At 48.3% G+C, this 27,182-nt stretch overlaps 1 protein-coding gene across 6 annotated transcripts in view; it reads left to right on the top strand.

Annotated features, from left to right (window-relative positions):
- Positions 1-25,553, top strand: part of LOC112232722 (adenylate cyclase type 6) — a 126,361-nt gene extending 100,808 nt beyond the window's left edge. For 3 of the 6 annotated variants that reach the window (XM_042299680.1, XM_042299679.1, XM_042299682.1), the window contains exons 8-23: positions 333-491; positions 952-1,093; positions 1,412-1,549; positions 11,543-11,571; positions 11,734-11,881; positions 12,141-12,238; positions 12,448-12,535; positions 12,702-12,818; positions 13,130-13,288; positions 13,381-13,556; positions 16,668-16,703; positions 17,404-17,536; positions 18,194-18,457; positions 19,077-19,281; positions 22,245-22,369; positions 25,323-25,553. In XM_042299680.1, coding sequence (XP_042155614.1) covers positions 333-491; positions 952-1,093; positions 1,412-1,549; positions 11,543-11,571; positions 11,734-11,881; positions 12,141-12,238; positions 12,448-12,535; positions 12,702-12,818; positions 13,130-13,288; positions 13,381-13,556; positions 16,668-16,703; positions 17,404-17,536; positions 18,194-18,457; positions 19,077-19,281; positions 22,245-22,369; positions 25,323-25,451 — 2,146 coding nt within the window. In that variant the 3' untranslated portion in view covers positions 25,452-25,553. The other 3 variants (XM_042299684.1, XM_042299683.1, XM_042299685.1) reach the window with 3 other exon arrangements.
- Positions 25,554-27,182: the final 1,629 nt, after the last annotated feature.

Below are 27,182 nucleotides of genomic sequence, written 5' to 3'. Positions count from 1 at the left end.
GTGTGTTTGTGTGTGTGTGTGTATATCTCTGTCTGTGTGTGTGTGTATATCTCTGTCTATGTGTGTTTGTGTGTGTTTCTATCTCTGTCTGTGTGTGTTTGTTTGTGTGTATATCTGTGTGTGTGTGTCTATCTGTGTGTCTATCTGTGTGTGTGTGTGTGTGTGTGTCTGTCTATCTATGTGTGTGTCTATCTATGTGTGTGTCTATCTATGTGTGTGTGTGTCTAACTCTGTGTGTGTGTTTGTGTGTGTTTGTGTGTGTCTATCTCTCTCTCTGTGTGTGTCTATATCTGTGTGTGTGTGTGTCTATTTCTGTGTTTGTCTCTTTGCAGGCTGGTGAGAGAGGTCACAGGGGTCAACGTGAACATGCGTGTGGGTATCCATAGTGGCAGGGTCCACTGTGGGGTGCTGGGACTCAGGAAGTGGCAGTTTGACGTCTGGTCCAATGACGTCACACTAGCCAATCACATGGAGGCAGGGGGCGCGGCAGGGTAAGCCCTTCCCACCACAACACCATGAGAAACTCCCATAGAGTTACACTGATCATTTGGTTCAGCATACAAGTTCAGGTTGTTACATTTATTGTATTTTTTTTTTACATTTTCATGTGTCTTTAACTTACAGGCATATGGCTTAGCCGCATTACAATTAAATGTGTGATGTGGGGCATCATAATAAAGTGTCAGTATTGATTAAACTCTTTCTGACATTGCAGTCCCCGATATTGAAAATGTCCTTTGATACATTGGTTTTCAAGCCTCTCCTCTGGGACACCCAGCTTGTCAACTAAGCTTGTCAACTAATTATCAAGCCCTTGATTAGGTGACTCAGACTAGCTAGTTATTAAGGGCTATACCAAAATGGTGCAATGTCGGGGGATCCCAGAGGAGACGTTGGAAAACCTCTGCTCTGATAATAGTGTGTGAATGTGACCCCTGTGTGTGGTACCAGGCGTATCCACATCACCAAGGCCACCCTACAGTACCTGAATGGGGACTATGAGGTGGAGCCGGGTTTCGGAGGGGACAGGAACGCCTATCTGAAGGAGAACAACATCGAGACATTCCTGGTGCTGGGGTGCAGCCAGAAAAGGGTCTGTAGTTTATTTAAACAAGTTTAATAAATAGTTTTTCAACTACAGAAGAAGAAGAGCAAGTATACTTTATAGTTTTCAGACCACAGAACTCTTCATTGCCTTTAGTTATCAATTTATTCTTTGATCTTCTCGTTTTTGTGTTTCTGCTGGATAGTTCAATTCATTGTATTATCAAAAATAATGTATATTCTTCAAAATCTCTCTCTGACTCTTCTGTATAGAAATAATAGACTGAACAATTACTGTATAACACATTCAGTTGTCCAGTGTGATTAAGGTCCATTGGTGTGGTCTGTTTGTTCCCTCCACTGGCAGAAAGAGGAGAAGGCAGCGATGGCCAAGAGTGCCATGATGCAGCGGGTACGTGCCAACTCCACTGAGGGCCTGATGCCACGCTGGGTACCCGACACAAGGTTCTCCAGGACCAAGGATTCCAAGGTCTTCAGACACATGGTGAGATACACACTCTGGGAGGGAGGGAGGCTGGATGAGGGATGGAGGGAGGCTGGATGAGGGAGAATGGATGGATGAGAGATGGATGGGGTTGAATAGGTTGATTGGTCACAGAGGGCCTGATGCCACACTGGGTACTCACCTGACACGAGGTTCTCCAGGACCAAGTACTTCAGACAGATGATGAGAGACTGATGACACCCTGATAGTGCTTAGCGATTAGTGCTTTTTGAGGTCGGTTTGGTTTCAATATTTAAAAAATATAAAACATGAAATGGACTATGCAGTGCGTTGAATGCTGTAACAACATAGAATAAAACAATTCATAAAAGTCCCATGATGGTAGTGACTGCCAATGAATCACATTACTTTAATAAAATATTTAAGTTGTCTATATTACATTTGTTTTATTCAATTATTTTATTATTTCATTCCAAGTCATCTCATCTTTATAGAGCTGCTGCCTATGCTGTCTGACAAAATCACTATTTTAGTAGTTCTTCAAAGTTAATAAGGCATACTTTTATGACTTCTGAATACCAACTATCAATCACTTAGATCATGTATTTTCAGGTAGAGATACCTCGCAAAGCAACTGCTCTCTATCCCTCTCCATCGCACATTCTTCTGTCTCTTCTCTCTGTCTGCTCCGCACCAACCTAATGTAGCAGGTCTATAGAAACACACAGACTGAACAAGTAGGTGTGCAATGGATTATGGTCATTCTAGTTAATTACCACTTTTTCTGCACTAAACTATGTAGAATATTGGCCTGTTGGAAACCACAACTCCCTACTACATTGCACAGTTCAGGCTTGATCTGATTTACACTATAAATGCAAAAGTATGTGGACACCACTTCAAATTAGTAGATTTGGCTATTTCAGCCACACACGTTGCTGACAGGTGTATAACATCGAGCTCAAACTTTCTCAGTAGATTGGCCTTACAGAAGAGCTCAGTGACTTTCACTGTCATAGTCAGTAAATCACATTAGGCCACACAAGCTCACAGAACGGACTGCTGTGTGCCGAAGCGTGTGGTGCGTAAAAATAGTCTGTCCTCGGTTGCAACACTCACTACCGAGTTCCCAACTTCTCTGGAAGCAACGTCAGCACAACAACTGTTCATCTGGAGCTTCGTGAAATGAGTTTCCATGGCCGAGCAGACGCACAAGTGCTACCTGCCCCAATGCATAGTGGCAAATGTAATGTTTGTGGAGGAGGAACAATGGTCTGGGCTGTTTTTCATGGTTCGGGCCCCTTAGTTCCAGTGAAGGGAAATCTTAATGCTACAGCATACAATGACATTCTATTAGATTCTGTGCTTCCAACTTTGTGGCATCAGTTTGGGGAAGACCCTTTCCTGTTTCAGCATGACAATGCCCCCGCGCACAAAGCGAGGTCCATACAGAAATGGTTTGACGAGGTTGGTGTGGAAGAACTTGACTGACCTGCACAGAGCTCTGACCTCAACCCCATCGAACACCTTTGGGATGAATTGGAACGGCAACTGAGAGCCTTCCCAGAAGATTAGAGGCTGTTATAGCAGAAAAGGGGGGACCAATTCTATATTAATGCCCATGATTTTGGAATTAGATTTTCAATGAGCAGGTGTCCACATACTTTTGGTCATGTAGTGTATCTCTAGAGAAACTGCTCAATGTGCTCATTGAGCTCACAGAGAAAAAAAAACATAACAACATGGAATTCAGATAATTGAACCGTCTGTCAATTAGTTGTTTAAAATCCCCTAAATAACTGACATTTCGGGTATTCGCTCAGCACTACACCTTGATAAAGGCTCTTTGGACAAATAAATCCCCATCATGGAGAGACGAGTGTGTAACTTTATTTTCATTTGTCTGGATACATTCAGGGACCAATTAGAATATGGCTGTCATGGACCAATTAGAATATGGCTGTCATGGACTAATTAGAATATGGCTGTCATGGACCAATTAGAATATGGCTGTCATGGACCAATTATAATTGGTTGAGAACTGATAGATGATTGTTTTAGGATTCTTTCCAGTTGCTTTTAAAAGGGCTCTCTATGTTGTAGAATTCCTCTAGCTTTAATCAACTGTGTCTATTATAAGCCTAAAGCTCTCAAACAGCCAATGGAAAGCCCAGAACCTGTATTGATTAGTACAGACCAACCAGCATCACAACAAGTGGGAGTTAGTTACACAGCCCTACTGTGGTTAGTGGACAGCCAACACCCAATGGAAGTTAGTGGCCAGCAGCAGACAGCTAGCCTTACACTTGTTAAAGACTGATATGATTCTGAGAAGCTGCCTGAGGAAGCATCATCAAAGACCCCACACATACCCCAGCTATGACCTGTTCACTCCCTTACTGTCGGGCAAATGGTATCGGAGCATGAGGTCTGATACCAACAGAGAGAGTTTCTATCTACAAGCCATCAGACTGCTGAACACTTGAACTGGACTGACCACCTGCACTGACTCTCTACGCCTTCAGAGAGAGAGGCACAGCTGCATGTGAGCTCTCACATTTTTCAACATGTTTTTTTACAAAAGGATAGATTTGGAGTTCGATAAACTTGGATTTTTCGGCAGGTACATATGTAGGATGCTAACCTCCACCGCGTGGCCTTCGCTCCAGATCAGAACTCCAAACATACAACCAAACACACAGCCTGGTGTCCTCCGGTCTCTACTGTTTGTTTGCTAGAGCACCCTCCGTATAGCTTGGAAAAAGAAAACCTTGGACGCAGTATTCTCTACAGTTAATTTCAGGTTCCTCCGAGAGAAGAGTTAGAGGGAGCATACTTAAATTCACACAGGACACTGGATAAGTCAGGAGAAATACTTCAGATATAACAGACTGACCCTAGCCCCCCGACACAAACAATTGCAGCATTAATACTGGAGGCTGAGACAGGAAGGGTCGGGAGACGCTGTGACCCCGTACGACGATACCCCCGGACAGGGCCAACCAGGCAGGAAAACCCTCTTAGCCCTCACTCCCCCTATCTGAGATATCTACTGCAGCCCTCGTCCTCCACATACAACACCCATTCTGCCAGTCAGATTCTGTTAAAGGTCCCCAAAGTGCATACACCCCTGGGTCACTCCTCTTTTCAGTTTGCTGCATTGCCCTTGATTCTAAGCAATATTGTGCTGCTATTTTTATTGACTTGGCGTAAGCTTTTGATACAGTAGACCATTCCATTCTTGTGGGCCGGCTAAGGAGTATTGGTGTCTCTGAGGGGCCTTTGGGTTGGTTAGCCAACTACCTCTCTCAAAGAGTGCAGTGTATAAAGTCAGAAAATCTGCTGTCTCAGTCAATGCCTGTCACCAAAGGAGTACCCCAAGGCTCGATCCTAGGCCCCACACTCTTCTCAATTTACATTAACTACATAACTCAGGCAGTAGGAAGCTCTCTCATCCATTTATATGCAGATGATACAGTCTTATACTCAGCTGGCCCCTCCCTGGATTTTGTGTTAAATACTCTACAACATAGATTTCTTAGTGTCCAACAAGCTTTCTCTACCCTTAACCTTGTTCTGAACACCTCCAAAACAAAGGTCATGTGGTTTGGTAAGAAGAATGCTCCTCTACCCACAGATGTTATTACTACCTCCTGGGGGTTTAGAGCTTGAGGTAGTCACCTCACACAAGTACTTGTGAGTATGGCTAGACAGTGCACTGTCCTTCTCTTAGCACATATCAAAACTGCAGGCTAGCGTTAAATCTAGACTTGGTTTCCTCTATTGTAATCGCTCCTCTTTCACCCCAGCTGCCAAACTAACCCTGATTCAGATGACCATCCTACCCATTCTAGAATACGGAGACATCATTTATAGATCAGCAGCTAAGGGTGGGTGCTCTCGAGCGGCTAGGTGTTCTTTAACATTCGGCCATCAGATTTGCCTCCAAAGCCCCTTATAGGACACATCACTGCACTCTATACTCCTCTGTAAACTGGTCGTCTCTGTTTACCCATCGCAAGACCCACTGGTTGATGCTTATTTATAAAACCCTCTTAGGCCTCACTCCCCCCTATCTGAGATATCTACTGCAGCCCTCATCCTCCACATACAACACCCGTCTGCCAGTCACATTCTGTTAAAGGTCCCCAAAGCACACACATCCCTGGGTCGCTCCTCTTTTCAGTTCGCTGCAGCTAGCGACTGGAACGAGCTGCAACAAACACTCAAACTGGACAGTTTATCTCCATCTCTTCATTCAAAGACTCAGTCATGGACACTCTTACTGACAGTTGTGGCTGCTTTGTGTGATGTATTGTTGTCTCTACCTGCTTGACCTTTGTGCTGTTGACTTTGCCCAATAATGTTTGTACCATGTTTTGTGCTGCTACCATGTTGTGTTGCTACCATGTTGTGTTGTTATGTGTTGTTGTTGTCTTAGGTCTCTCTTTATGTAGTGTTGTCTCTCTTGTTGTGATGTGTGTTTTGTCCTATATTTATATTGTATTTATTTATTTATTTATTTTCAATCCCAGGCCCCCGTCACCACAGGAGGCCTTTTGGTAGGCCGTCATTGTAAATAAGAATTTGTTCTTAACTGACTTGCCTAGTTATATAAAGGTTCAATAAATTTAAAAAAATTAAAATTACACGCACGCACACACTGTCACGATCGTCATATAGAACGGACCAAGGTGCAGCGTGGTGAACGTACCTTTTCCTTTATATGCAAATGTCGCCAACAAAACAATAATACAACAAAAACGACCGTGACGCTCCATAAGGCTAAACATGCACAAACGATGACAACTACCCACAAATAACAAAAGGAAAAAGGCTGCATATGTATGATTCCCAATCAGAGACGATAGACAGCTGTCCCTGATTGAGAACCATACCCGGCCAAAACATAGAAACAAACAACCTAGAATGCCCACCCCAAATCACACCCTGACCTAACCAAATAGAGAAATAAAACTGCTCTCTAAGGTTAGGGTGTGATACACACACACACACACACACAGACAGACGCATTTATGCTAAAACTGCACACTTGCCTCCCAATTCCCCTTCCCAGAAAATATTGGACTGTAAATTGTACCGTCTTGTTTTATACTTATTTTAACATGTTTATTCTACTGAGTCATTTGCTTTATGTTCCTATTCTTATCTTTTATTATTTCTTGTTGTTGTTGTTGCAATGTTGAGAATAACCTGCAACCTCCTGTTGTCTGCAACCTCTCCTCCTCCTGTTGTCTGCAACCTCTCCTCTCCTCCTGTTGTCTGCATCCTCTCCTCTCCTCCTGTTGTCTGCATCCTCTCCTCTCCTCCTGTTGTCTGCAACCTCTCCTCTCCTCCTGTTGTCTGCAACCTCTCTCCTTTCCTCCTGTTGTCTGCAACCTCTCCTCTCCTCCTGTTGTCTGCATCCTCTCCTCTCCTCCTGTTGTCTGCAACCTCTCCTCTCCTCCTGTTGTCTGCAACCTCTCCTCCTCCTGTTGTCTGCATCCTCTCCTCTCCTCCTGTTGTCTGCATCCTCTCCTCTCCTCCTGTTGTCTGCATCCTCTCCTCTCCTCCTGTTGTCTGCATCCTCTCCTCTCCTCCTGTTGTCTGCATCCTCTCCTCTCCTCCTGTTGTCTGCATCCTCTCCTCTCCTCCTGTTGTCTGCATCCTCTCCTCTCCTCCTGTTGTCTGCATCCTCTCCTCTCCTCCTGTTGTCTGCAACCTCTCCTCTCCTCCTGTTGTCTGCATCCTCTCCTCTCCTCCTGTTGTCTGCATCCTCTCCTCTCCTCCTGTTGTCTGCATCCTCTCCTCTCCTCCTGTTGTCTGCATCCTCTCCTCTCCTCCTGTTGTCTGCAACCTCTCCTCTCCTCCTGTTGTCTGCAACCTCTCCTCTCCTCCTGTTGTCTGCATCCTCTCCTCTCCTCCTGTTGTCTGCAATCTCTCCTCTCCTCCTGTTGTCTGCAACCTCTCCTCTCCTCCTGTTGTCTGCAACCTCTCCTCCTCCTGTTGTCTGCATCCTCTCCTCTCCTCCTGTTGTCTGCATCCTCTCCTCTCCTCCTGTTGTCTGCAGCCTCTCCTCTCCTCCTGTTGTCTGCATCCTCTCCTCTCCTCCTGTTGTCTGCAACCTCTCCTCTCCTCCTGTTGTCTGCAACCTCTCTCCTTTCCTCCTGTTGTCTGCAACCTCTCCTCTCCTCCTGTTGTCTGCAACCTCTCCTCTCCTCCTGTTGTCTGCAACCTCTCTCCTTTCCTCCTGTTGTCTGCATCCTCTCCTCTCCTCCTGTTGTCTGCAACCTCTCCTCTCCTCCTGTTGTCTGCAACCTCTCCTCTCCTCCTGTTGTCTGCATCCTCTCCTCTCCTCCTGTTGTCTGCATCCTCTCCTCTCCTCCTGTTGTCTGCAACCTCTCCTCTCCTCCTGTTGTCTGCAACCTCTCTCCTTTCCTCCTGTTGTCTGCAACCTCTCCTCCTCCTGTTGTCTGCAACCTCTCCTCTCCTCCTGTTGTCTGCAACCTCTCTCCTTTCCTCCTGTTGTCTGCAACCTCTCCTCCTCCTGTTGTCTGCAACCTCTCCTCTCCTCCTGTTGTCTGCATCCTCTCCTCTCCTCCTGTTGTCTGCATCCTCTCCTCTCCTCCTGTTGTCTGCAACCTCTCCTCTCCTCCTGTTGTCTGCAACCTCTCTCCTTTCCTCCTGTTGTCTGCAACCTCTCCTCTCCTCCTGTTGTCTGCATCCTCTCCTCTCCTCCTGTTGTCTGCAACCTCTCCTCTCCTCGTGTTGTCTGCAACCTCTCCTCCTCCTGTTGTCTGCATCCTCTCCTCTCCTCCTGTTGTCTGCATCCTCTCCTCTCCTCCTGTTGTCTGCATCCTCTCCTCTCCTCCTGTTGTCTGCATCCTCTCCTCTCCTCCTGTTGTCTGCATCCTCTCCTCTCCTCCTGTTGTCTGCATCCTCTCCTCTCCTCCTGTTGTCTGCATCCTCTCCTCTCCTCCTGTTGTCTGCATCCTCTCCTCTCCTCCTGTTGTCTGCAACCTCTCCTCTCCTCCTGTTGTCTGCATCCTCTCCTCTCCTCCTGTTGTCTGCATCCTCTCCTCTCCTCCTGTTGTCTGCATCCTCTCCTCTCCTCCTGTTGTCTGCATCCTCTCCTCTCCTCCTGTTGTCTGCAACCTCTCCTCTCCTCCTGTTGTCTGCAACCTCTCCTCTCCTCCTGTTGTCTGCATCCTCTCCTCTCCTCCTGTTGTCTGCAATCTCTCCTCTCCTCCTGTTGTCTGCAACCTCTCCTCTCCTCCTGTTGTCTGCAACCTCTCCTCCTCCTGTTGTCTGCATCCTCTCCTCTCCTCCTGTTGTCTGCATCCTCTCCTCTCCTCCTGTTGTCTGCAGCCTCTCCTCTCCTCCTGTTGTCTGCATCCTCTCCTCTCCTCCTGTTGTCTGCAACCTCTCCTCTCCTCCTGTTGTCTGCAACCTCTCTCCTTTCCTCCTGTTGTCTGCAACCTCTCCTCTCCTCCTGTTGTCTGCAACCTCTCCTCTCCTCCTGTTGTCTGCAACCTCTCTCCTTTCCTCCTGTTGTCTGCATCCTCTCCTCTCCTCCTGTTGTCTGCAACCTCTCCTCTCCTCCTGTTGTCTGCAACCTCTCCTCTCCTCCTGTTGTCTGCAACCTCTCTCCTTTCCTCCTGTTGTCTGCAACCTCTCCTCTCCTCCTGTTGTCTGCAACCTCTCCTCTCCTCCTGTTGTCTGCAACCTCTCTCCTTTCCTCCTGTTGTCTGCATCCTCTCCTCTCCTCCTGTTGTCTGCAACCTCTCCTCTCCTCCTGTTGTCTGCATCCTCTCCTCTCCTCCTGTTGTCTGCATCCTCTCCTCTCCTCCTGTTGTCTGCATCCTCTCCTCTCCTCCTGTTGTCTGCATCCTCTCCTCTCCTCCTGTTGTCTGCATCCTCTCCTCTCCTCCTGTTGTCTGCATCCTCTCCTCTCCTCCTGTTGTCTGCATCCTCTCCTCTCCTCCTGTTGTCTGCAACCTCTCCTCTCCTCCTGTTGTCTGCAACCTCTCCTCTCCTCCTGTTGTCTGCAACCTCTCTCCTTTCCTCCTGTTGTCTGCATCCTCTCCTCTCCTCCTGTTGTCTGCAACCTCTCCTCTCCTCCTGTTGTCTGCATCCTCTCCTCTCCTCCTGTTGTCTGCATCCTCTCCTCTCCTCCTGTTGTCTGCATCCTCTCCTCTCCTCCTGTTGTCTGCATCCTCTCCTCTCCTCCTGTTGTCTGCATCCTCTCCTCTCCTCCTGTTGTCTGCATCCTCTCCTCTCCTCCTGTTGTCTGCATCCTCTCCTCTCCTCCTGTTGTCTGCATCCTCTCCTCTCCTCCTGTTGTCTGCATCCTCTCCTCTCCTCCTGTTGTCTGCATCCTCTCCTCTCCTCCTGTTGTCTGAATCCTCTCCTCTCCTCCTGTTGTCTGCATCCTCTCCTCCTGTTGTCTGCAACCTCTCCTCTCCTCCTGTTGTCTGCAACCTCTCCTCTCCTCCTGTTGTCTGCAACCTCTCCTCCTCCTGTTGTCTGCATCCTCTCCTCTCCTCCTGTTGTCTGCATCCTCTCCTCTCCTCCTGTTGTCTGCAGCCTCTCCTCTCCTCCTGTTGTCTGCATCCTCTCCTCTCCTCCTGTTGTCTGCAACCTCTCCTCTCCTCCTGTTGTCTGCAACCTCTCTCCTTTCCTCCTGTTGTCTGCAACCTCTCCTCTCCTCCTGTTGTCTGCAACCTCTCCTCTCCTCCTGTTGTCTGCAACCTCTCTCCTTTCCTCCTGTTGTCTGCATCCTCTCCTCTCCTCCTGTTGTCTGCATCCTCTCCTCTCCTCCTGTTGTCTGCATCCTCTCCTCTCCTCCTGTTGTCTGCATCCTCTCCTCTCCTCCTGTTGTCTGCATCCTCTCCTCTCCTCCTGTTGTCTGCATCCTCTCCTCTCCTCCTGTTGTCTGCATCCTCTCCTCTCCTCCTGTTGTCTGCAACCTCTCCTCTCCTCCTGTTGTCTGCAACCTCTCCTCTCCTCCTGTTGTCTGCATCCTCTCCTCTCCTCCTGTTGTCTGCATCCTCTCCTCTCCTCCTGTTGTCTGCATCCTCTCCTCTCCTCCTGTTGTCTGCATCCTCTCCTCTCCTCCTGTTGTCTTCATCCCTCCTCTCCTCCTGTTGTCTGCAACCTCTCCTCTCCTCCTGTTGTCTGCATCCTCTCCTCTCCTCCTGTTGTCTGCAACCTCTCCTCCTCCTGTTGTCTGCATCCTCTCCTCTCCTCCTGTTGTCTGCATCCTCTCCTCTCCTCCTGTTGTCTGCAACCTCTCCTCTCCTCCTGTTGTCTGCATCCTCTCCTCTCCTCCTGTTGTCTGCATCCTCTCCTCTCCTCCTGTTGTCTGCAACCTCTCCTCTCCTCCTGTTGTCTGCAACCTCTCCTCTCCTCCTGTTGTCTGCAACCTCTCCTCTCCTCCTGTTGTCTGCATCCTCTCCTCTCCTCCTGTTGTCTGCATCCTCTCCTCTCCTCCTGTTGTCTGCATCCTCTCCTCTCCTCCTGTTGTCTGCAACCTCTCCTCTCCTCCTGTTGTCTGCAACCTCTCCTCTCCTCCTGTTGTCTGCATCCTCTCCTCTCCTCCTGTTGTCTGCATCCTCTCCTCTCCTCCTGTTGTCTGCATCCTCTCCTCTCCTCCTGTTGTCTGCAACCTCTCCTCTCCTCCTGTTGTCTGCAACCTCTCTCCTTTCCTCTGTCTTTTGCTCTCCTCTCCTCTCATCTTCCCCTCTCCTCATCTTTCTCTCTCTCCTTCTCTGAGGGGTATTGCCCAGGGGGGGAGGAGGGTATAATTTGAATCCTCACAGCATTAATTAAAACATCAGTCTGGCTACCAGGGATTAAGTGTGCAGAAGTCTGAGTCAGCCAATGAAAAACACACAGAGTCAATCTTTCACTGTGGTTTTCACTGGCTACCTGTCTAAAACCTAATCTCACTTTCTTTCTACCCCTCCCTCTTGCTCTCTCTTTATCGCTCGTTCTCTTTTCTTCTCTCCATCTCGTTCTCTCTTCTCCCAGGGAATTGATGAAACGTCCAGACAAGACAAGTGAGTTATCTTAATTTGGCCCAGTAGTTGTTAATGGGTTACTCTGTGTGTGTGTGTAGTGTAGTCATTGGCCCAGTAGATATTATTGGGTTGCTGACTCTGTCTGTCCTATCTGTCCTGTCTGTCCTGTCCGTCCTGTCTGGTCTGGTCTGTCTTGTCTAGCCGTTGTTCCCAGGAGGCCCTGAACCCTGAGGATGAGGTGGATGAGTTTCTGGGCCGAGCCATCGACGCCCGCAGCATAGACCAACTCCGTAAAGACCACGTCAAGAAGTTCCTCCTCACCTTCCAGACAAAAGACCTGGAGAACAAGGTGGGAGGAGATAGGGTGGTGATTCATTGGCTGTGTCTGAAAGCATTACTAGGTGTTAAATCCTTGTTTCCTCAGTCCTTGTTTCCTCAATTCCAAAACCTCCCACTCAAATCTCATTGGAGGAGGAGGCTCCAATCCAAACCTCCTCAAATGAGCTTTGAAGTAAGGATTTGACAGCTAGAGATGTTTTTGGGACATTATATGCAGAGTGTTATGTGTTGTGTTGAGTTTGCTGCTCTTCTCCTCATTGTGTGTTTAGTTCTCCACGAAGGTGGATGATCGTTTCGGAGGCTACGTGGCCTGTGCTCTGTTAGTCTTCTGCTTCATCTGTTTCATTCAGATCATCATCTTCCCACAGTAAGTACTTCTCTTAAACCTCCACCTGTCTGTAACCGTATGGAACTAACAAGGCTGCTAGTTGGTCAGGCTGAACCGACACAGGGTACCCAGCTCCAAGGACCAAATGAGGGACAGCCTTTTTAACCGATCATAGAAAATCTACTGAGTAGTGACCTGTGAGGATTGATTGTGGTGCAGTTGTGACTTGAGTCAGTTCCTCTCCACAGCACACCTCTCATGCTGGGTGTCTACATCATCATCTTCATCATCCTCGTCAACATCCTCTTCATCTGTGCCATTTACTCCTGCGTCAAGGTAAAGGACAGACTCCTCCATCATTTTTTAAATCATACAAGCACCTTTTTTAGAGATGTACCCAAAAGTTAACATTTGTTTGAATTTACATTTTCATGTATAACAAAATTAATAATATCCCCTCTCTCTCTCGCTCTCCCCCCTCTCCCCCTCTCTCTCCTCCCAGCTCTTCCCAGTTGCCTTGCAGACAGTGACTACGAATATAGTCCAGTCTCGTACCAACAGTACCCTGGTCGGAGTTCTCACCATCCTACTTCTCTTCATGTCTGCCTTTGTTAACATGGTAGGCATGACAATTCTCCCAATAGTGCCTGCAAATGCACTACGAAAATGTCTGCACTCACTACTGTAAGAGTGTTTGCTAACTGACTAACACGTGTGTGTGTGTGTGTGTGTGTGTGTGTGTGTGTGTGTGTGTGTGTGTGTGTGTGTGTGTGTGTGTGTGTGTGTGTGTGTGTGTGTGTGTGTGTGTGTGTGTGTGTGTGTGTGTGAATGTAGTAGTTCAGTTTGCCATCTGTTCAGTTGGCTTCTCTGTTCAGTTGGCTTCTCTGTTCAGTTGGTTGACGTGTGATTTAAGCCTGTGTCTCTCTCTAGTTGACCTGTGATAGAGAGGGCCTGGTGGACTGTGTGGTGCGTGAGAGGAACCTGTCCTCCAGCTTGGTGACCCTGTGTCTACTACACAACCTGAGCCAGTCAGCACAGGAAGGACTGACCCTGTGCCCCAGCCAGCCCACACCATGCCACTTCCCTGAGGTGAGCCCAGCTGGGACGCTACTGTGTGTGTGGTGTGACTATTGTCTGTGTTTATTAACATTGTTATAACTTGCTATGCCTCCCCCTTCCAGTATTTCTGCTACAGTGTTCTCCTGACCCTGCTGGCCTGCAGTGTGTTCCTCCACATCAGCAGTATAGGCAAGCTGGCCCTCATGGTGCTGATCCAGGTCACCTTCCTGTTGCTGGTGGAGTGGCCCCAGGTGACCCTGTTCGACAACGCTGACCTGCTGCTCACCGCCAGCACCCTGTGAGTTAACACACAGAGACACACACCCTGTGAGTCACTAACTGTAGCCTACTGCCCACCCGCCCACCCTAGCCCACCCTAACCCTAGCCCACCCTAACCCTAGCCCACCCTAACCTTAGCCCACCCTAACCCTAGCCCACCCTAACCCTAGCCCACCCTAACCCTAGCCCACCCTAACCCTAACCCACCCTAACCTTAGCCCACCCTAACCCTAGCCCACCCTAACCCTAGCCCACCCTAACCTTAGCCCACCCTAACCCTAGCCCACCCTAACTCTAGCCCACCCTAACCCTAGCCCACCCTAACCCTAGCCCACCCTAACCCTAACCCACTCTAACCCTAGCCCGCCCTAACCCTAGCCCACCCTAACCCTAGCCCACCCTAACCCTAGCCCACCCTAACCGTAGCCCACCCTAACCCTAGCCCACCCTAACCCTAGCCCACCCTAACCCTAGCCCACCCTAACCCTAACCCACCCTAACCCTAACCCTAGCCCACCCTAACCCACCCTAACCCTAACCCTAGCCCACCCTAACCCTAGCCCACCCTAACCCTAGCCCACCCTAACCCACCCTAACCCTAACCCTAGCCCACCCTAACCCTAGCCCACCCTAACCCACCCTAACCCTAGCCCACCCCTAACCCTAGCCCACCCTAACCCACCCTAACCCTAGCCCACCCTAACCCTAACCCACCCTAACCCTAGCCCACCCTAACCCTAGCCCACCCTAACCCTAGCCCACCCTAACCCAACCTAACCCTAGCCCACCCTAACCCTAGCCCACCCTAACCCTAACCCTAGCCCACCCTAACCCTAACCCACCCTAACCCTAGCCCACCCTAACCCTAGCCCACCCTAACCCTAGCCCACCCTAACCCTAACCCACCCTAACCCTAGCCCACCCTAACCCTAGCCCAACCTAACCCTAGCCCACCCTAACCCACCCTAACCCTAGCCCACCCTAACCCTAGCCCACCCTAACCCTAGCCCACCCTAACCCTAGCCCACCCTAACCCACCCTAACCCTAGCCCACCCTAACCCTAACCCTAGCCCACCCTAACCGTAGCCCACCCTAACCCTAGCCCACCCTAACCCTAGCCCACCCTAACCCTAGCCCACCCTAACCCTAACCCACCCTAACCCTAACCCTAGCCCACCCTAACCCACCCTAACCCTAACCCTAGCCCACCCTAACCCTAGCCCACCCTAACCCTAGCCCACCCTAACCCACCCTAACCCTAACCCTAGCCCACCCTAACCCTAGCCCACCCTAACCCACCCTAACCCTAGCCCACCCTAACCCACCCTAACCCTAGCCCACCCTAACCCTAACCTACCCTAACCCTAGCCCACCCTAACCCTAGCCCACCCTAACCCTAGCCCACCCTAACCCTAACCCACCCTAACCCTAGCCCACCCTAACCCTAGCCCACCCTAACCCTAACCCTAGCCCACCCTAACCCTAACCCACCCTAACCCTAGCCCACCCTAACCCTAGCCCACCCTAACCCTAGCCCACCCTAACCCTAACCCACCCTAACCCTAGCCCACCCTAACCCTAGCCCAACCTAACCCTAGCCCACCCTAACCCTAACCCACCCTAACCCTAGCCCACCCTAACCCTAGCCCACCCTAACCCTAGCCCACCCTAACCCTAACCCACCCTAACCCACCCTAGCCCACCCTAACCCAAACCCACCCTAACCCTAGCCCACCCTAACCCTAGCCCACCCTCACCCTAGCCCACCCTAACCCTAGCCCACCCTAACCCACCCTAACCCTAGCCCACCCTAACCCTAGCCCACCCTAACCCTAGCCCACCCTAACCCTAGCCCACCCTAATCCTAGCCCACCCTAATCCTAGCCCACCCTAACCCTAGCCCACCCTAATCCTAGCCCACCCTAACCCTAGCCCACCCTAACCCTAGCCCACCCTAATCCTAGCCCACCCTAACCCTAACCCACACTAACCCTAGCCCACCCTAACCCTAGCCCACCCTAATCCTAGCCCACCCTAACCCTAGCCCACCCTAACCTTAGCCCACCCTAACCCTAGCCCACCCTAACCCACCCTAACCCTAGCCCACCCTAACCCTAACCCTAGCCCACCCTAACCCTAGCCCACCCTAACCCTAGCCCACCCTAACCCTAACCCACCCTAACCCACCCTAGCCCACCCTAACCCAAACCCACCCTAACCCTAACCCTAGCCCACCCTAACCCTAGCCCACCCTCACCCTAGCCCACCCTAACCCTAGCCCACCCTAACCCACCCTAACCCACCCTAACCCTAGCCCACCCTAACCCTAGCCCACCCTAACCCTAGCCCACCCTAACCCTAGCCCACCCTAATCCTAGCCCACCCTAATCCTAGCCCACCCTAACCCTAGCCCACCCTAATCCTAGCCCACCCTAGCCCACCCTAACCCTAGCCCACCCTAATCCTAGCCCACCCTAACCCTAACCCACACTAACACTAGCCCACCCTAACCCTAGCCCACCCTAATCCTAGCCCACCCTAACCCTAGCCCACCCTAACCTTAGCCCACCCTAACCCTAGCCCACCCTAATCCTAGCCCACCCTAACCCTAGCCCACCCTAACCCTAGCCCACCCTAATCCTAGCCCACCCTAATCCTAGCCCACCCTAACCCTAGCCCACCCTAACCCTAGCCCACCCTAATCCTAGCCCACCCTAACCCTAGCCCACCCTAACCCTAGCCCACCCTAACCCTAGCCCACCCTAACCCTAGCCCACCCTAATCCTAGCCCACCCTAACCCTAGCCCACCCTAACCCTAGCCCACCCTAATCCTAGCCCACCCTAACCCTAGCCCACCCTAATCCTAGCCCACCCTAACCCTAGCCCACCCTAACCCTAGCCCACCCTAACCCTAGCCCACCCTAATCCTAGCCCACCCTAACCCTAGCCCACCCTAACCCTAGCCCACCCTAATCCTAGCCCACCCTAATCCTAGCCCACCCTAACCCACCCTAATATTTGTTCAAGTAGTACTTGTTTTCGTTCAAATACTTAAGCTGTGCAAAGCACAAAGGTCTTGTCAAGTGTTGAAACTATTTAATAAATGTGTCTGTTATTTTTTCCCTAGGATTCCTAGTTTCAATGAAACAACTACAGAGACATGGTACGTTCATTTCTGTCTTTAGGTCTTATAGTGTCAGTGTTCTGTTACCATGTCTACTCCTAGACTGAGTCCATCCTCCCTGTCTCCTCTCAACTCAATGTTCTGTTACCATGTCTACTCCTAGACTGAGTCCATCCTCCCTGTCTCCTCTCAGCTCAATGTTCTGTTACCATGTCTACTCCTAGACTGAGTCCATCCTCCCTGTCTCCTCTCAGCTCAATGTTCTGTTACCATGTCTACTCCTAGACTGAGTCCATCCTCTCCCTGTCTCCTCTCAGCTCAATGTTCTGTTACCATGTCTACTCCTAGACTGAGTCCATCCTCCCTGTCTCCTCTCAGCTCAATGTTCTGTTACCATGTCTACTCCTAGACTGAGTCCATCCTCCCTGTCTCCTCTCAGCTCAATGTTCTGTTACCATGTCTACTCCTAGACTGAGTCCATCCTCTCCCTGTCTCCTCTCAGCTCAATGTTCTGTTACCATGTCTATTCCTAGACTGAGTCCATCCTCTCCCTGTCTCCTCTCAACTCAATGTTCTGTTACCATGTCTACTCCTAGACTGAGTCCATTCTCCCCCTGTCTCCTCTTGGCCAGGAGTGTGATTGGTTGATTGATTGATTGTGGTCCTGTCTCCTCTCTGCCAGGAGTGTGATTGATTGATTGGTTGGTTGGTTGATTGTGGTTCTGATTCCTCCATCCAGCCAGGAGACTGTGACCAAGGTGTCCCTAAAGGTCATGACCCCTGTCATCCTTACGGTGTTCGTCCTGGCTCTGTACCTACATGCTCAGCAGGTGGAGTCCACTGCACGCCTCGACTTCCTGTGGAAGCTGCAGGTAGGACCCGGTCTCACACACACTGGTCCAGCAGGTGGAGTCCACTGCACGCCTCGACTTCCTGTGGAAGCTGCAGGTAGGACCCGGTCTCACACACACTGGTCCAGCAGGTGGAGTCCACTGCCCGCCTCGACTTCCTGTGGAAGCTGCAGGTAGGACCCGGTCTCACACACACTGGTCCAGCAGGTGGAGTCCACTGCACGCCTCGACTTCCTGTGGAAGCTGCAGGTAGGACCCGGTCTCACACACACTGGTCCAGCAGGTGGAGTCCACTGCACGCCTCGACTTCCTGTGGAAGCTGCAGGTAGGACCCGGTCTCACACACACTGGTCCAGCAGGTGGAGTCCACCGCACACCCCGTTTGTTGTATCTGGTGACATCACTAAGATTGCAGGGCTCGTTCTTTCTCCATTTATCAAACGGAGTGACGTTACTCTCACCTCTGGTCGAACTTTACTGTACCAAAAACCAATCAGCATTCTGAGTTCCTCTCAAAACCTACAGACAGACAGTGGTTGACCCATTCCCCTGTGTCTGTCCTCTCCAGGCCACAGGCCTTTTAACAAACCGTATCCCCATTCCCCTGTGTCTGTCCTCTCCAGGCCACAGGCCTTTTAACAAACCGTATCCCCATTCCCCTGTGTCTGTCCTCTCCAGGCCACAGAGGAGAAAGAGGAGATGGAGGAGCTTCAGGCCTACAACCGCCGGCTCCTCCACAACATCCTGCCTAAAGACGTGGCCGCCCACTTCCTGACGCGGGAGAGGCGAAACGACGAGCTCTACTACCAGTCCTGTGAGTGTGTGGCCGTCATGTTCGCCTCCATCTCCAACTTCTCTGAGTTCTACGTAGAGCTGGAGGCCAACAACGAGGGAGTGGAGTGTCTCCGGCTGCTCAACGAGATCATCGCAGACTTTGACGAGGTTTGTTTCTCTGTATGTACTTCTTTTAATCATCCAAGAGCCAATGAGGAGGGAGGGGAGGGGAAGAGGATGGGGCGGACTGAGGGAAGGTGGAGGAGTGGAAGATTCAAAGTATAATGGCGGGAGATCGTAAATCGCTTAGGAATAGTCTGTAATGAAAGCCACAAATCAGCAATGGAGGGAACAGTAAAAATAGTCTATGCATGATGACATGTTCTGTGTCTACGAAAGAAGACTGTAGTTCGTAATGCTCTTCCTTTCCGCTGATGACAATTCTTTGACTACATTTTTACATTACATATTAGTCATTTAGCAGACACTCTTATCCAGCTAGGTGGGACAACCACATATGTCAGTCATAGTAAGTACATCTTTCCTCAATAAAATAGCTATGAGCGAAGTCAGTGTGAGTAGGGGGATGGGAGTGTTAGTTCACGAAAGGCTATTTTTTTCTTTTTTTTTGACTTGCTTTTCCCTTATGGAAAATGTATCAACCCCTACAAAAATGTCCATTAATTATAATCCACAGAATAATTGAAATTTCCTGTTGCTGCAGGATTTTTTCCCCTGCTGTAGCAAACTGTCTCAAATGAAGATCCTACGTCTGTTCCTCCCCCAGATCATCAGTGAGGACCAGTTCCGCCAGCTGGAAAAGATAAAGACCATCGGTAGCACTTACATGGCAGCCTCTGGCCTCAACGACTCTACCTACGACCGCGAGGGACGATCACACATCCTGGCTCTGGCAGACTACGCTATGAGACTCAAAGAACAGATGAAGTACATCAATGAACACTCCTTCAATAACTTCCAGATGAAAATAGGTGAGTCCCTGGAAATATAGTAGAGATAAGGTAGGGTGGTATGGTAGTAGCAGGAGGAGTAGCAGGAGGAGGAGGAGTAGGAGTCGTAGGAGGAGGAGTAGGAGTAGTAGGAGGAGGAGGAGGCGTAGGAGGAGGAGTAGTAGTAGGAGGAGGAGGAGGAGGAGGCATAGGAGGAGGAGTAGTAGTAGGAGGAGGAGTATTAGGAGGAGTAGTAGGGGGAGGAGGAGGAGAATTAGGAGGAGGAGGAGGAGTATCAGCAGCAGGAGGAGTAGTAGCAGCAGGAGGAGGAGGAGGAGGAGGAGGAGGAGTAGGAGGATGAGTAGTAGTAGGAGGAGGAGGAGGAGGAGGAGTAGTAGGAGGAGGAGTAGCAGGAGGAGGAGGAGTAGAAGTAGTAGGAGGAGGAGGAGGCATAGGAGGAGGAGTAGTAGGAGGAGGAGTATTAGGAGGAGTAGTAGGGGGAGGAGTATTAAGAGGAGGAGTAGGATGAGGAGTAGGAGGAGGAGTAGCAACAGGAGGAGGAGTAGCAGCAGGAGGGGTAGTAGCAGCAGGAGGAGTAGGAGGATGAGTAGTAGTAGTAGGAGGAGGAGTAGTAGGTGGAGGAGGAGGAGAAGGAGGAGGAGGAGTAGCAGTAGGAGGAGGAGTAGCAGCAGGAGGAGTAGCAGCAGCAGGAGGAGGTAGTAGTAGTAGGAGGAGGTAGTAGTAGGAGGAGGAGTAGCAGGAGGAGTAGCAGCAGGAGGAGTAGCAGCAGCAGGAGGAGGAGGTAGTAGTAGTAGGAGGAGGAGGAGGAGGAGTAGTAGCAGGAGGAAGAGTAGGAGCAGGAGGAGGAGGAGGATTAGTAGTAGGAGGAGTAGGATTAGTAGGAGAAGGAGTAGTAGTAGGAGGAGGAGTAGGAGTAGAAGTAGCAGAAGGAGTAGTAGGAGTAGTAGTGGGAGGAGGAGTAGCAGGAGTAGGAGGAGGAGTAAGAGGAGTATTAGGAGTAGTAGTAGTAGTAGGAAGAGGAGTAGGAGTAGGATGTGTAGGAGTAGTAGTGTAGTAGTAGTAGTAGGAGGAGGAGGAGTAGAAGGAACAAGAGGAGGAGTAGTAGGAAGAGGATGGGGAGGAGCAGGAGAAGGAGGAGTAGTAGTAGGAGGAGGATGAGTAGGATGAGTAGGAGTAGTAGAGTAGTAGTAGTAGGAAGACTAGGAGTAGCAGGAGGAGTAGTAGGAGAAGGAGTAAGAGGAGTATTAGGAGTAGTAGATGGAGTAGGATGTGTAGGAGTAGGAGGAGGAGGAGGAACAGGAGGAGGAGTAGTAGGAAGAGGAGGAGCAGGAGAAGGAGGAGGAGTAGTAGTAGGAGGAGTAGGGGTAGTAGTAGTAGGCGGTGGAGGAGGAGGAGTAGGAAGAGGAGGATGAGTAGGATGAGTAGTAGGAGGATGAGTAGTAGGAGGAGGAGGAGTAGTAGGAGGAGTAGTAGTAGTAGGAGGAGGAGGAGGAGGAGGAGGAGGAGTAGCAGGAGGTGTAGTAGGAGGAGGAGTAAGAGGAGTATTAGGAGTAGTAGATGTAGTAGTAGTAGAAAGAGGAGTAGGAGTAGGATGTGTAGGAGTAGGATGTGGAGGAGTAGGAGGAAGAAGAGGAGTAGTAGTAGTAGTAGGAGGAGGAGTAGTAGTAGGAGTAGGAGGTGTAGGAGGAGCAGTAGTAGGATGAGGAGGAGGAGTAGTAGTAGTAGGAGGAGGAGTAGTAGGAGGAGGAGGAGTAGCAGGAGGAGTAGTAGGAGGAGGAGTAAGAGGAGTATTAGGAGTAGTAGATGTAGTAGTAGTAGAAAGAGGAGTAGGAGTAGGATGTGTAGGAGTAGGATGTGGAGGAGGAGTAGGAGGAAGAAGAAGAGGAGTAGTAGTAGTAGTAGGAGGAGGAGCAGTAGTAGTAGGAGTAGGAGGTTTAGGAGGAGCAGTAGTAGTAGGAGGATGAGTAGGATGAGGAGGAGGAGTAGTTGGAGGAGGAGAAGGAGGAGGAGGAAGAGTAGGAGGAGTAGTAGGAGGAGGAGTAGGAGGGATGGTAGTAGTAGTAGGAGGAGGAGTAGGAGAGTAGTGGCCGTCATGAGACAGAGAACAGATGAAGTACATCAACAAACAGTCTTTCAATAACTTCACGTTTCTGTTGAGGTGTCCCTTTGTAAAGTCTACGCACTGAGAGTCTGGATCAATCCTGGTCTTGGAGGGCGACAGTAGTCAACCATTAGTTGAGGTGTATTAGTGTTGGGCTGGAACAAAAGCTTGCGGGTGTTGCAGCGCTCTAGGACAACATTGGGAATCCCTAGCCCTTGATAATGATTATATTACACATAAGAGTCATTGAACGAAGGCGTCTTCTGTACGGTGGAGTTTTAAGGCGTCTTCTGTACGGTGGAGTTTTGTTAAGAACCAGTGCTCGGTCTGAACATTAACAGGCATTTCTTGCGGTACGGTTTTAGAAGCATGAAGACATTATCTTTCATATCAGCAAGATTTTTTTTTTTAAGGTGAAATTGATACACACCATATTTCAATGTTACAGCGCTTTTTTTATGGGAAACAGATGGAAGAAAGAGTGCTAATTCGCTATCTGCGTATCCGAACAGTTGTGTGTAAACGAAAGACAGGCGCAACAAAAGTGTTGTCACTGAGGAATACTGTCGGCTGCAGCTAAGTTAAAACAGTGTACAGTAAGTGTGTATTTTGCGTTTGTGAAATAATTTAATGTAATATGAAAGTAGAAGGATTTATGTTTCTAGAACCATACCGTAATTAAGAATCCGTTCATGTTTAGAAGGAGTATTTGGCTGTCTTGTCTTCCAGAGCCAAATTCACCTGGAAAACAAAACATGTGATGTCCTCGGGACTATAAGAAGTAAGGTTATCCTCCATTATTGGGCTAGGGTTTAGTTAAGAGGTAGGTAGAGTGAAGTGGTGCGAGGCAGGGAGGCAGGTTGACTGTGGTCTCCTCATGCAGGTCTCAACATGGGTCCGGTGGTGGCTGGGGTGATCGGGGCCAGGAAGCCCCAGTATGACATCTGGGGGAACACTGTCAACGTAGCCAGTCGAATGGACAGCACCGGAGTCCCAGACTGCATACAGGTACATACACCTACTTATATATGTCATTGAGTCCTACAGCTTTCACTTTTAACACTTATTGAAATGCAATATTAATTAGTCAATGAATTTAATGGATAATAAACAGATGATGAGCTTGAACTCAATATACAGTAGATTCAGTGTCCCCTCTGTTCTTCATGACCAGTGCTTCCACCTACTGTACATAAAACCCTACTGCAGCTCATGAGAAGGGCTTACCAAGAAAAACGTTCCAAAAGGACTCATTTGAGGCAGAAAGGAGTTGGAGCACTTAACAAAAGAGGCAGAGATTCATTTATTTTAATCCATTATTCAGGATGAGTACAGGTGACTGACGTTTAGACGTCAAGCTTGACATCTTCCTTAAGAGTATTTTGCGACCATGAGTTTTTACAAGGAAGGAACAATAGCTGTAACTAGACACCAAGTGTTCCACTTCAACTAGATCTACACTTTCCATCATATACTCTTCCTTCCGCTGTGTAGTGCCTTGAACATTATAGAATAGAACAGAACACAATTGAATAGAATAGAACAGAACACAATTGAATTCCAGCCGGTGTCTATTCCACAAGTTACCACCAGCAAAATCTATGACATTAAAATGCCTATTTACTCTGTTCCATCTGACTGCGCAATCCACTATCTCATCAGCCCAGCCAAGCAATTTATAAATGTGATCTCCATTATAAAAATCATCTAGACATTATCTCACATTTCTTTTAGACTAACATTTAGTTTTCAACAGCAGAGATTTGTATAGACCTTGCTGTCTGTCTCTCTGACATTTGCAATATTGTTTCAATATTCAAATTCGATCTCCAGCTGTCCTATAGTAATGAATGTGTCAGGACGAGACAGACAGGCAGGCAGCTTTTCTCAGTCGGTCGAAATCATGAAAGCTGGCATCATTGTTATGGATATATACAAACAAATGTCAATTGAAAAAAGGTCAAACGAAACGTTTGGAGGGTATATTGGCATGGGTGTTGTTTGGCCCGAGACCGTGCCAATATCCTCCAAACACTGCCTTTATCACTGTATCACTTTAAATCAACGGGTTACCAACATATTCAAATAATGATTGATATTTTTACACAAAAAAATTTTATTTTATGAATTTATTCATACTATTTCATCCTTCCACAACATATATAGTCCTGACACAAATCTAGGGTTGCTACCCAACCCGGCTGGTCGTACGTTCTCCCGGTTCAGTTGCCAGAGACGTGACCCAGTCGTTCAGTCTTTCTGTTCTGTATCTATGGACACGACCCAGTCGTTCGTTGTAAATGTTCCATTGCCATACTGGCTGGCGACGTTCTTATCCCTTGCTTCCTAGCTAGTCAACCATGGCTAACTTAGTCACGTCAAACAGTGCAGACAGAATAACAACAGTAGCTGCATTTGCTTTTGTTTATGCTGTTTTCTAGTGACATTTATATAGACACATATACCAATGAGCTAATGAGGTGTGATTTCGCAGGGCATAGAAAATGTGTTCTCTCGTCAGGACACTGTTGTTCAGAGGAGCTAGCCAATAACACAGATAACACAATCACTTTAAGCTGGAAAGACTGCAAACAAGCTGCACTTTGTTCCATTTTACCTTTTTTTCAGTCAACATTTCTTTGTAAATATCCATAAAATTGTGGGGGTGGCAGGTAGCCTAGTGGTTAGAGGCAGGTAGCCTAGTGGTTAGAGGCAGGTAGCCTAGTGGTTAGAGGCAGGTAGCCTAGTGGTTAGAGGCAGGTAGCCTAGTGGTTAGAGGCAGGTAGCCTAGTGGTTAGAGGCAGGTAGCCTAGTGGTTAGAGGCAGGTAGCCTAGTGGTTAGAGGCAGGTAGCCTAGTGGTTAGAGGCAGGTAGCCTAGTGGTTAGAGGCAGGTAGCCTAGTGGTTAGAGGCAGGTAGCCTAGTGGTTAGAGGCAGGTAGCCTAGTGGTTAGAGGCAGGTAGCCTAGTGGTTAGAGGCAGGTAGCCTAGTGGTTAGAGGCAGGTAGCCTAGTGGTTAGAGGCAGGTAGCCTAGTGGTTAGAGTATTTGGTCGGTAACCGAAAGGTTGCAAGATCGAATCCCCGAGTTGACATGGTAAAAATCTGTCGTTCTGCCCCTGAACAAGGCAGTTAACCCACTGTTCCTAGGCCATTATTGAAAATAAGAATTTGTTCTTAACTGACTTGCCTAGTTCAATAAAGGTAAAAACATTTTTTAAATAAAATAAATGATGCCAGCTGATTCATGATTTCAACTGACTGAGAAAAGCTGCCTATCTGTCTGTCTCGTCCAGGCTCCCGACACGTTTATTACTATGGGACAGCTGGAGATCCAATTTGAATATTGTCACGATCGTCGTAAGAAGCGGACCAAAACGCAGCGTGGTGTTAATGCATCATTTAATAGATGACGAAAAACATGAAATAAACTGTACAAAAACAATAAACAAATAACGACCGTGAAGCTATCATAAGGACTGTGCTGACACAAGCAACTAACATAGACAATCACCCACAAACAAACAGTGAAACCCAGGCTACCTAAGTATGATTCTCAATCAGAGACAACTAATGACACCTGCCTCTGATTGAGAACCATACTAGGCCGAAACATAGAAAAACAAACATAGACTGCCCACCCCAACTCACGCCCTGACCATACTAAATAATGACAAAAACAACAGAAACAAAGGTCAGAACGTGACAAATATTGACATTTTTTTTGCAAATGTCGGAGAGACCGAGAGTAAGGTTTATACAAGTCTCTGCTGTTGAAAACTAAATGTTAGTCTAAAAGAAATGTGAGATAATGTCCAGATGCGTTTTATAATGGAGATCAAGTGTATAAATTGCCTGGCTGGGCTGATGAGACAGTGGATTGAGCAGTCAGAAGGAACAGGGTAAATTGGTAATGACACACACACATACATACACTTAAGTGTTCTTGTGTTGTCTTGTCCCAGGTGACCACAGACCTGTACCACGTCCTGGTACAAAAGGGCTACCAGCTGGACCACAGAGGCCTGGTTAAGGTGAAGGGGAAGGGAGAGATGACCACATACTTTCTTACCAGTGGTCCCAATGGTCCCTAGGGCAGTTAACCACCGACGGTCATGGGATTACCGCTGGCTGCTAATGCATGAAGAAAAGAGAGATGAGAGGGAGAGGGGGGAGGGTGAGTTAGTGAAAGAGGGAGAATGGGGGAAGAAGTTGGAAGAGAGAGAGGGGGTGAATGAGTTAAGGAAAGAGGGAGAATGGGGGAAGAAGAGAGAGGGGGGAGTGAGTGAGTGAGTGAGTTAGGGAAAGAGGGGGGGGAAGTGAGAAGAGAGGAGGAGAGTGAGGAGAGACCGAGAGAGCAAGAAAGAGAGAGAGACAAATGGCTAATGAACACTGGAACAAAAAGAAAAAAACAGTTCAGCTCCATGATGGACAGGTGTTTGTGTGTGACCATGTATTCTTCTGCACACAACTTTAGAGTTGCGTCTCAAATGCCACCCTATTCCCTATACAGGGGCCCTGGTCAAAATTTGTGCACTATATAGGGAATAGGGTGTCATATGGAACGCATCCACATACATTTTTTTCTTACTTCAACACTTTTTCGACAAAGCTACTTGAAAGATATAAAGAAATAATTATAATGAAGACCTGTTGCCTTACAGAACAAAAGGCTATATTTGTTTTGTTGTGAGCTACACTACAAGTAGTTCACGTCCGGAGTCATTATTTATTTTTCACTGAAATGGATAGTTTTTTGTTGTCGTGACGACCTTGGAACATAAACTCTATATGTATTATATGAAATATGCAAGGATAAGAAGAAAAGGATGAACATGACCAAAGAACACGTTTGATTACGAGAGACTGACTCTACATACATCTACCAATTTCAGTTTGAAATGAATGCAGAATGAACAACTGAAATGATTGACAACAAAGGCCACAGAAATCAACGTAACGTTCTTTGATAGCGGCGAACACTTACAGTATATTGATAATATGAAGGAGAACTGAGAAATCTGTCTTTGGTTGTGCACAGCGAATAAAGAGAGAGACCACACACACACACAGGTTACAGTTACTAGTTACTTGTCCAAAATGTAGATTACCCCAACTCAGTAAAGTAATCAGATTACTTTCCGTTACTTTTGGATTACTTCCCCTTAAGAGGCGTAAGAAGAAGACTAAAAGGATCCATCACACGCATTTGGTGTGACATCACAGTGGTCTCTGACATCATAGTGGTCTCTGACATCATAGTGGTCTGTGACTTGTGGTCAGACTCAGTCAGTTGGAACAAACTTAAATTTGCGCCTTTTTTCAAGGCTGAATTGAATGTCATTGATAATACAGGTGTCGTAATATTTTTTTTTTGTCAAACAGCCTTTCTGAATTTATAAGTAATCCAATAAATAATCATCTCCTTTTTGAAAAGTTTCTGTAATCTGATTACAATATTTTTGCTGGTAACGTAACTGATTACTGTTCGTTTTTTGTGTGTGTGTGTAATCCGATTACATATAACGAATTACATGTAACCCTACACACACACACACACACACACCAGTCTTGGGTTGGATTTCTGTGTTCCTTTCAGGGCCTCTATTGTGTGCAGGCTAACAAACCCACAGAAGGTTGTTTTCTCTTTGCTAGGTATGATCAATTACTTTCTCTCTCTAGATGTATTTTTTGGTACAAGCCAAAACAGAAACTTTAGTGAAGGACAAACAAACAACTGCATTGGTGCCATGGTACTGGAGAGAGTTTTAACTGCTATGAGATGTTTTCTATGAAATAAGTGTGTGACTGTGTGTGTGAGAGGG

This window comes from Oncorhynchus tshawytscha, linkage group LG16, assembly GCF_018296145.1.
Source record: "Oncorhynchus tshawytscha isolate Ot180627B linkage group LG16, Otsh_v2.0, whole genome shotgun sequence".
NCBI classification, from domain to species: Eukaryota; Metazoa; Chordata; class Actinopteri; order Salmoniformes; family Salmonidae; genus Oncorhynchus; species Oncorhynchus tshawytscha.
The sequence above is the reverse complement of the archived record's forward strand: the minus strand, read 5'-3'. Positions and strand labels throughout refer to the sequence as shown.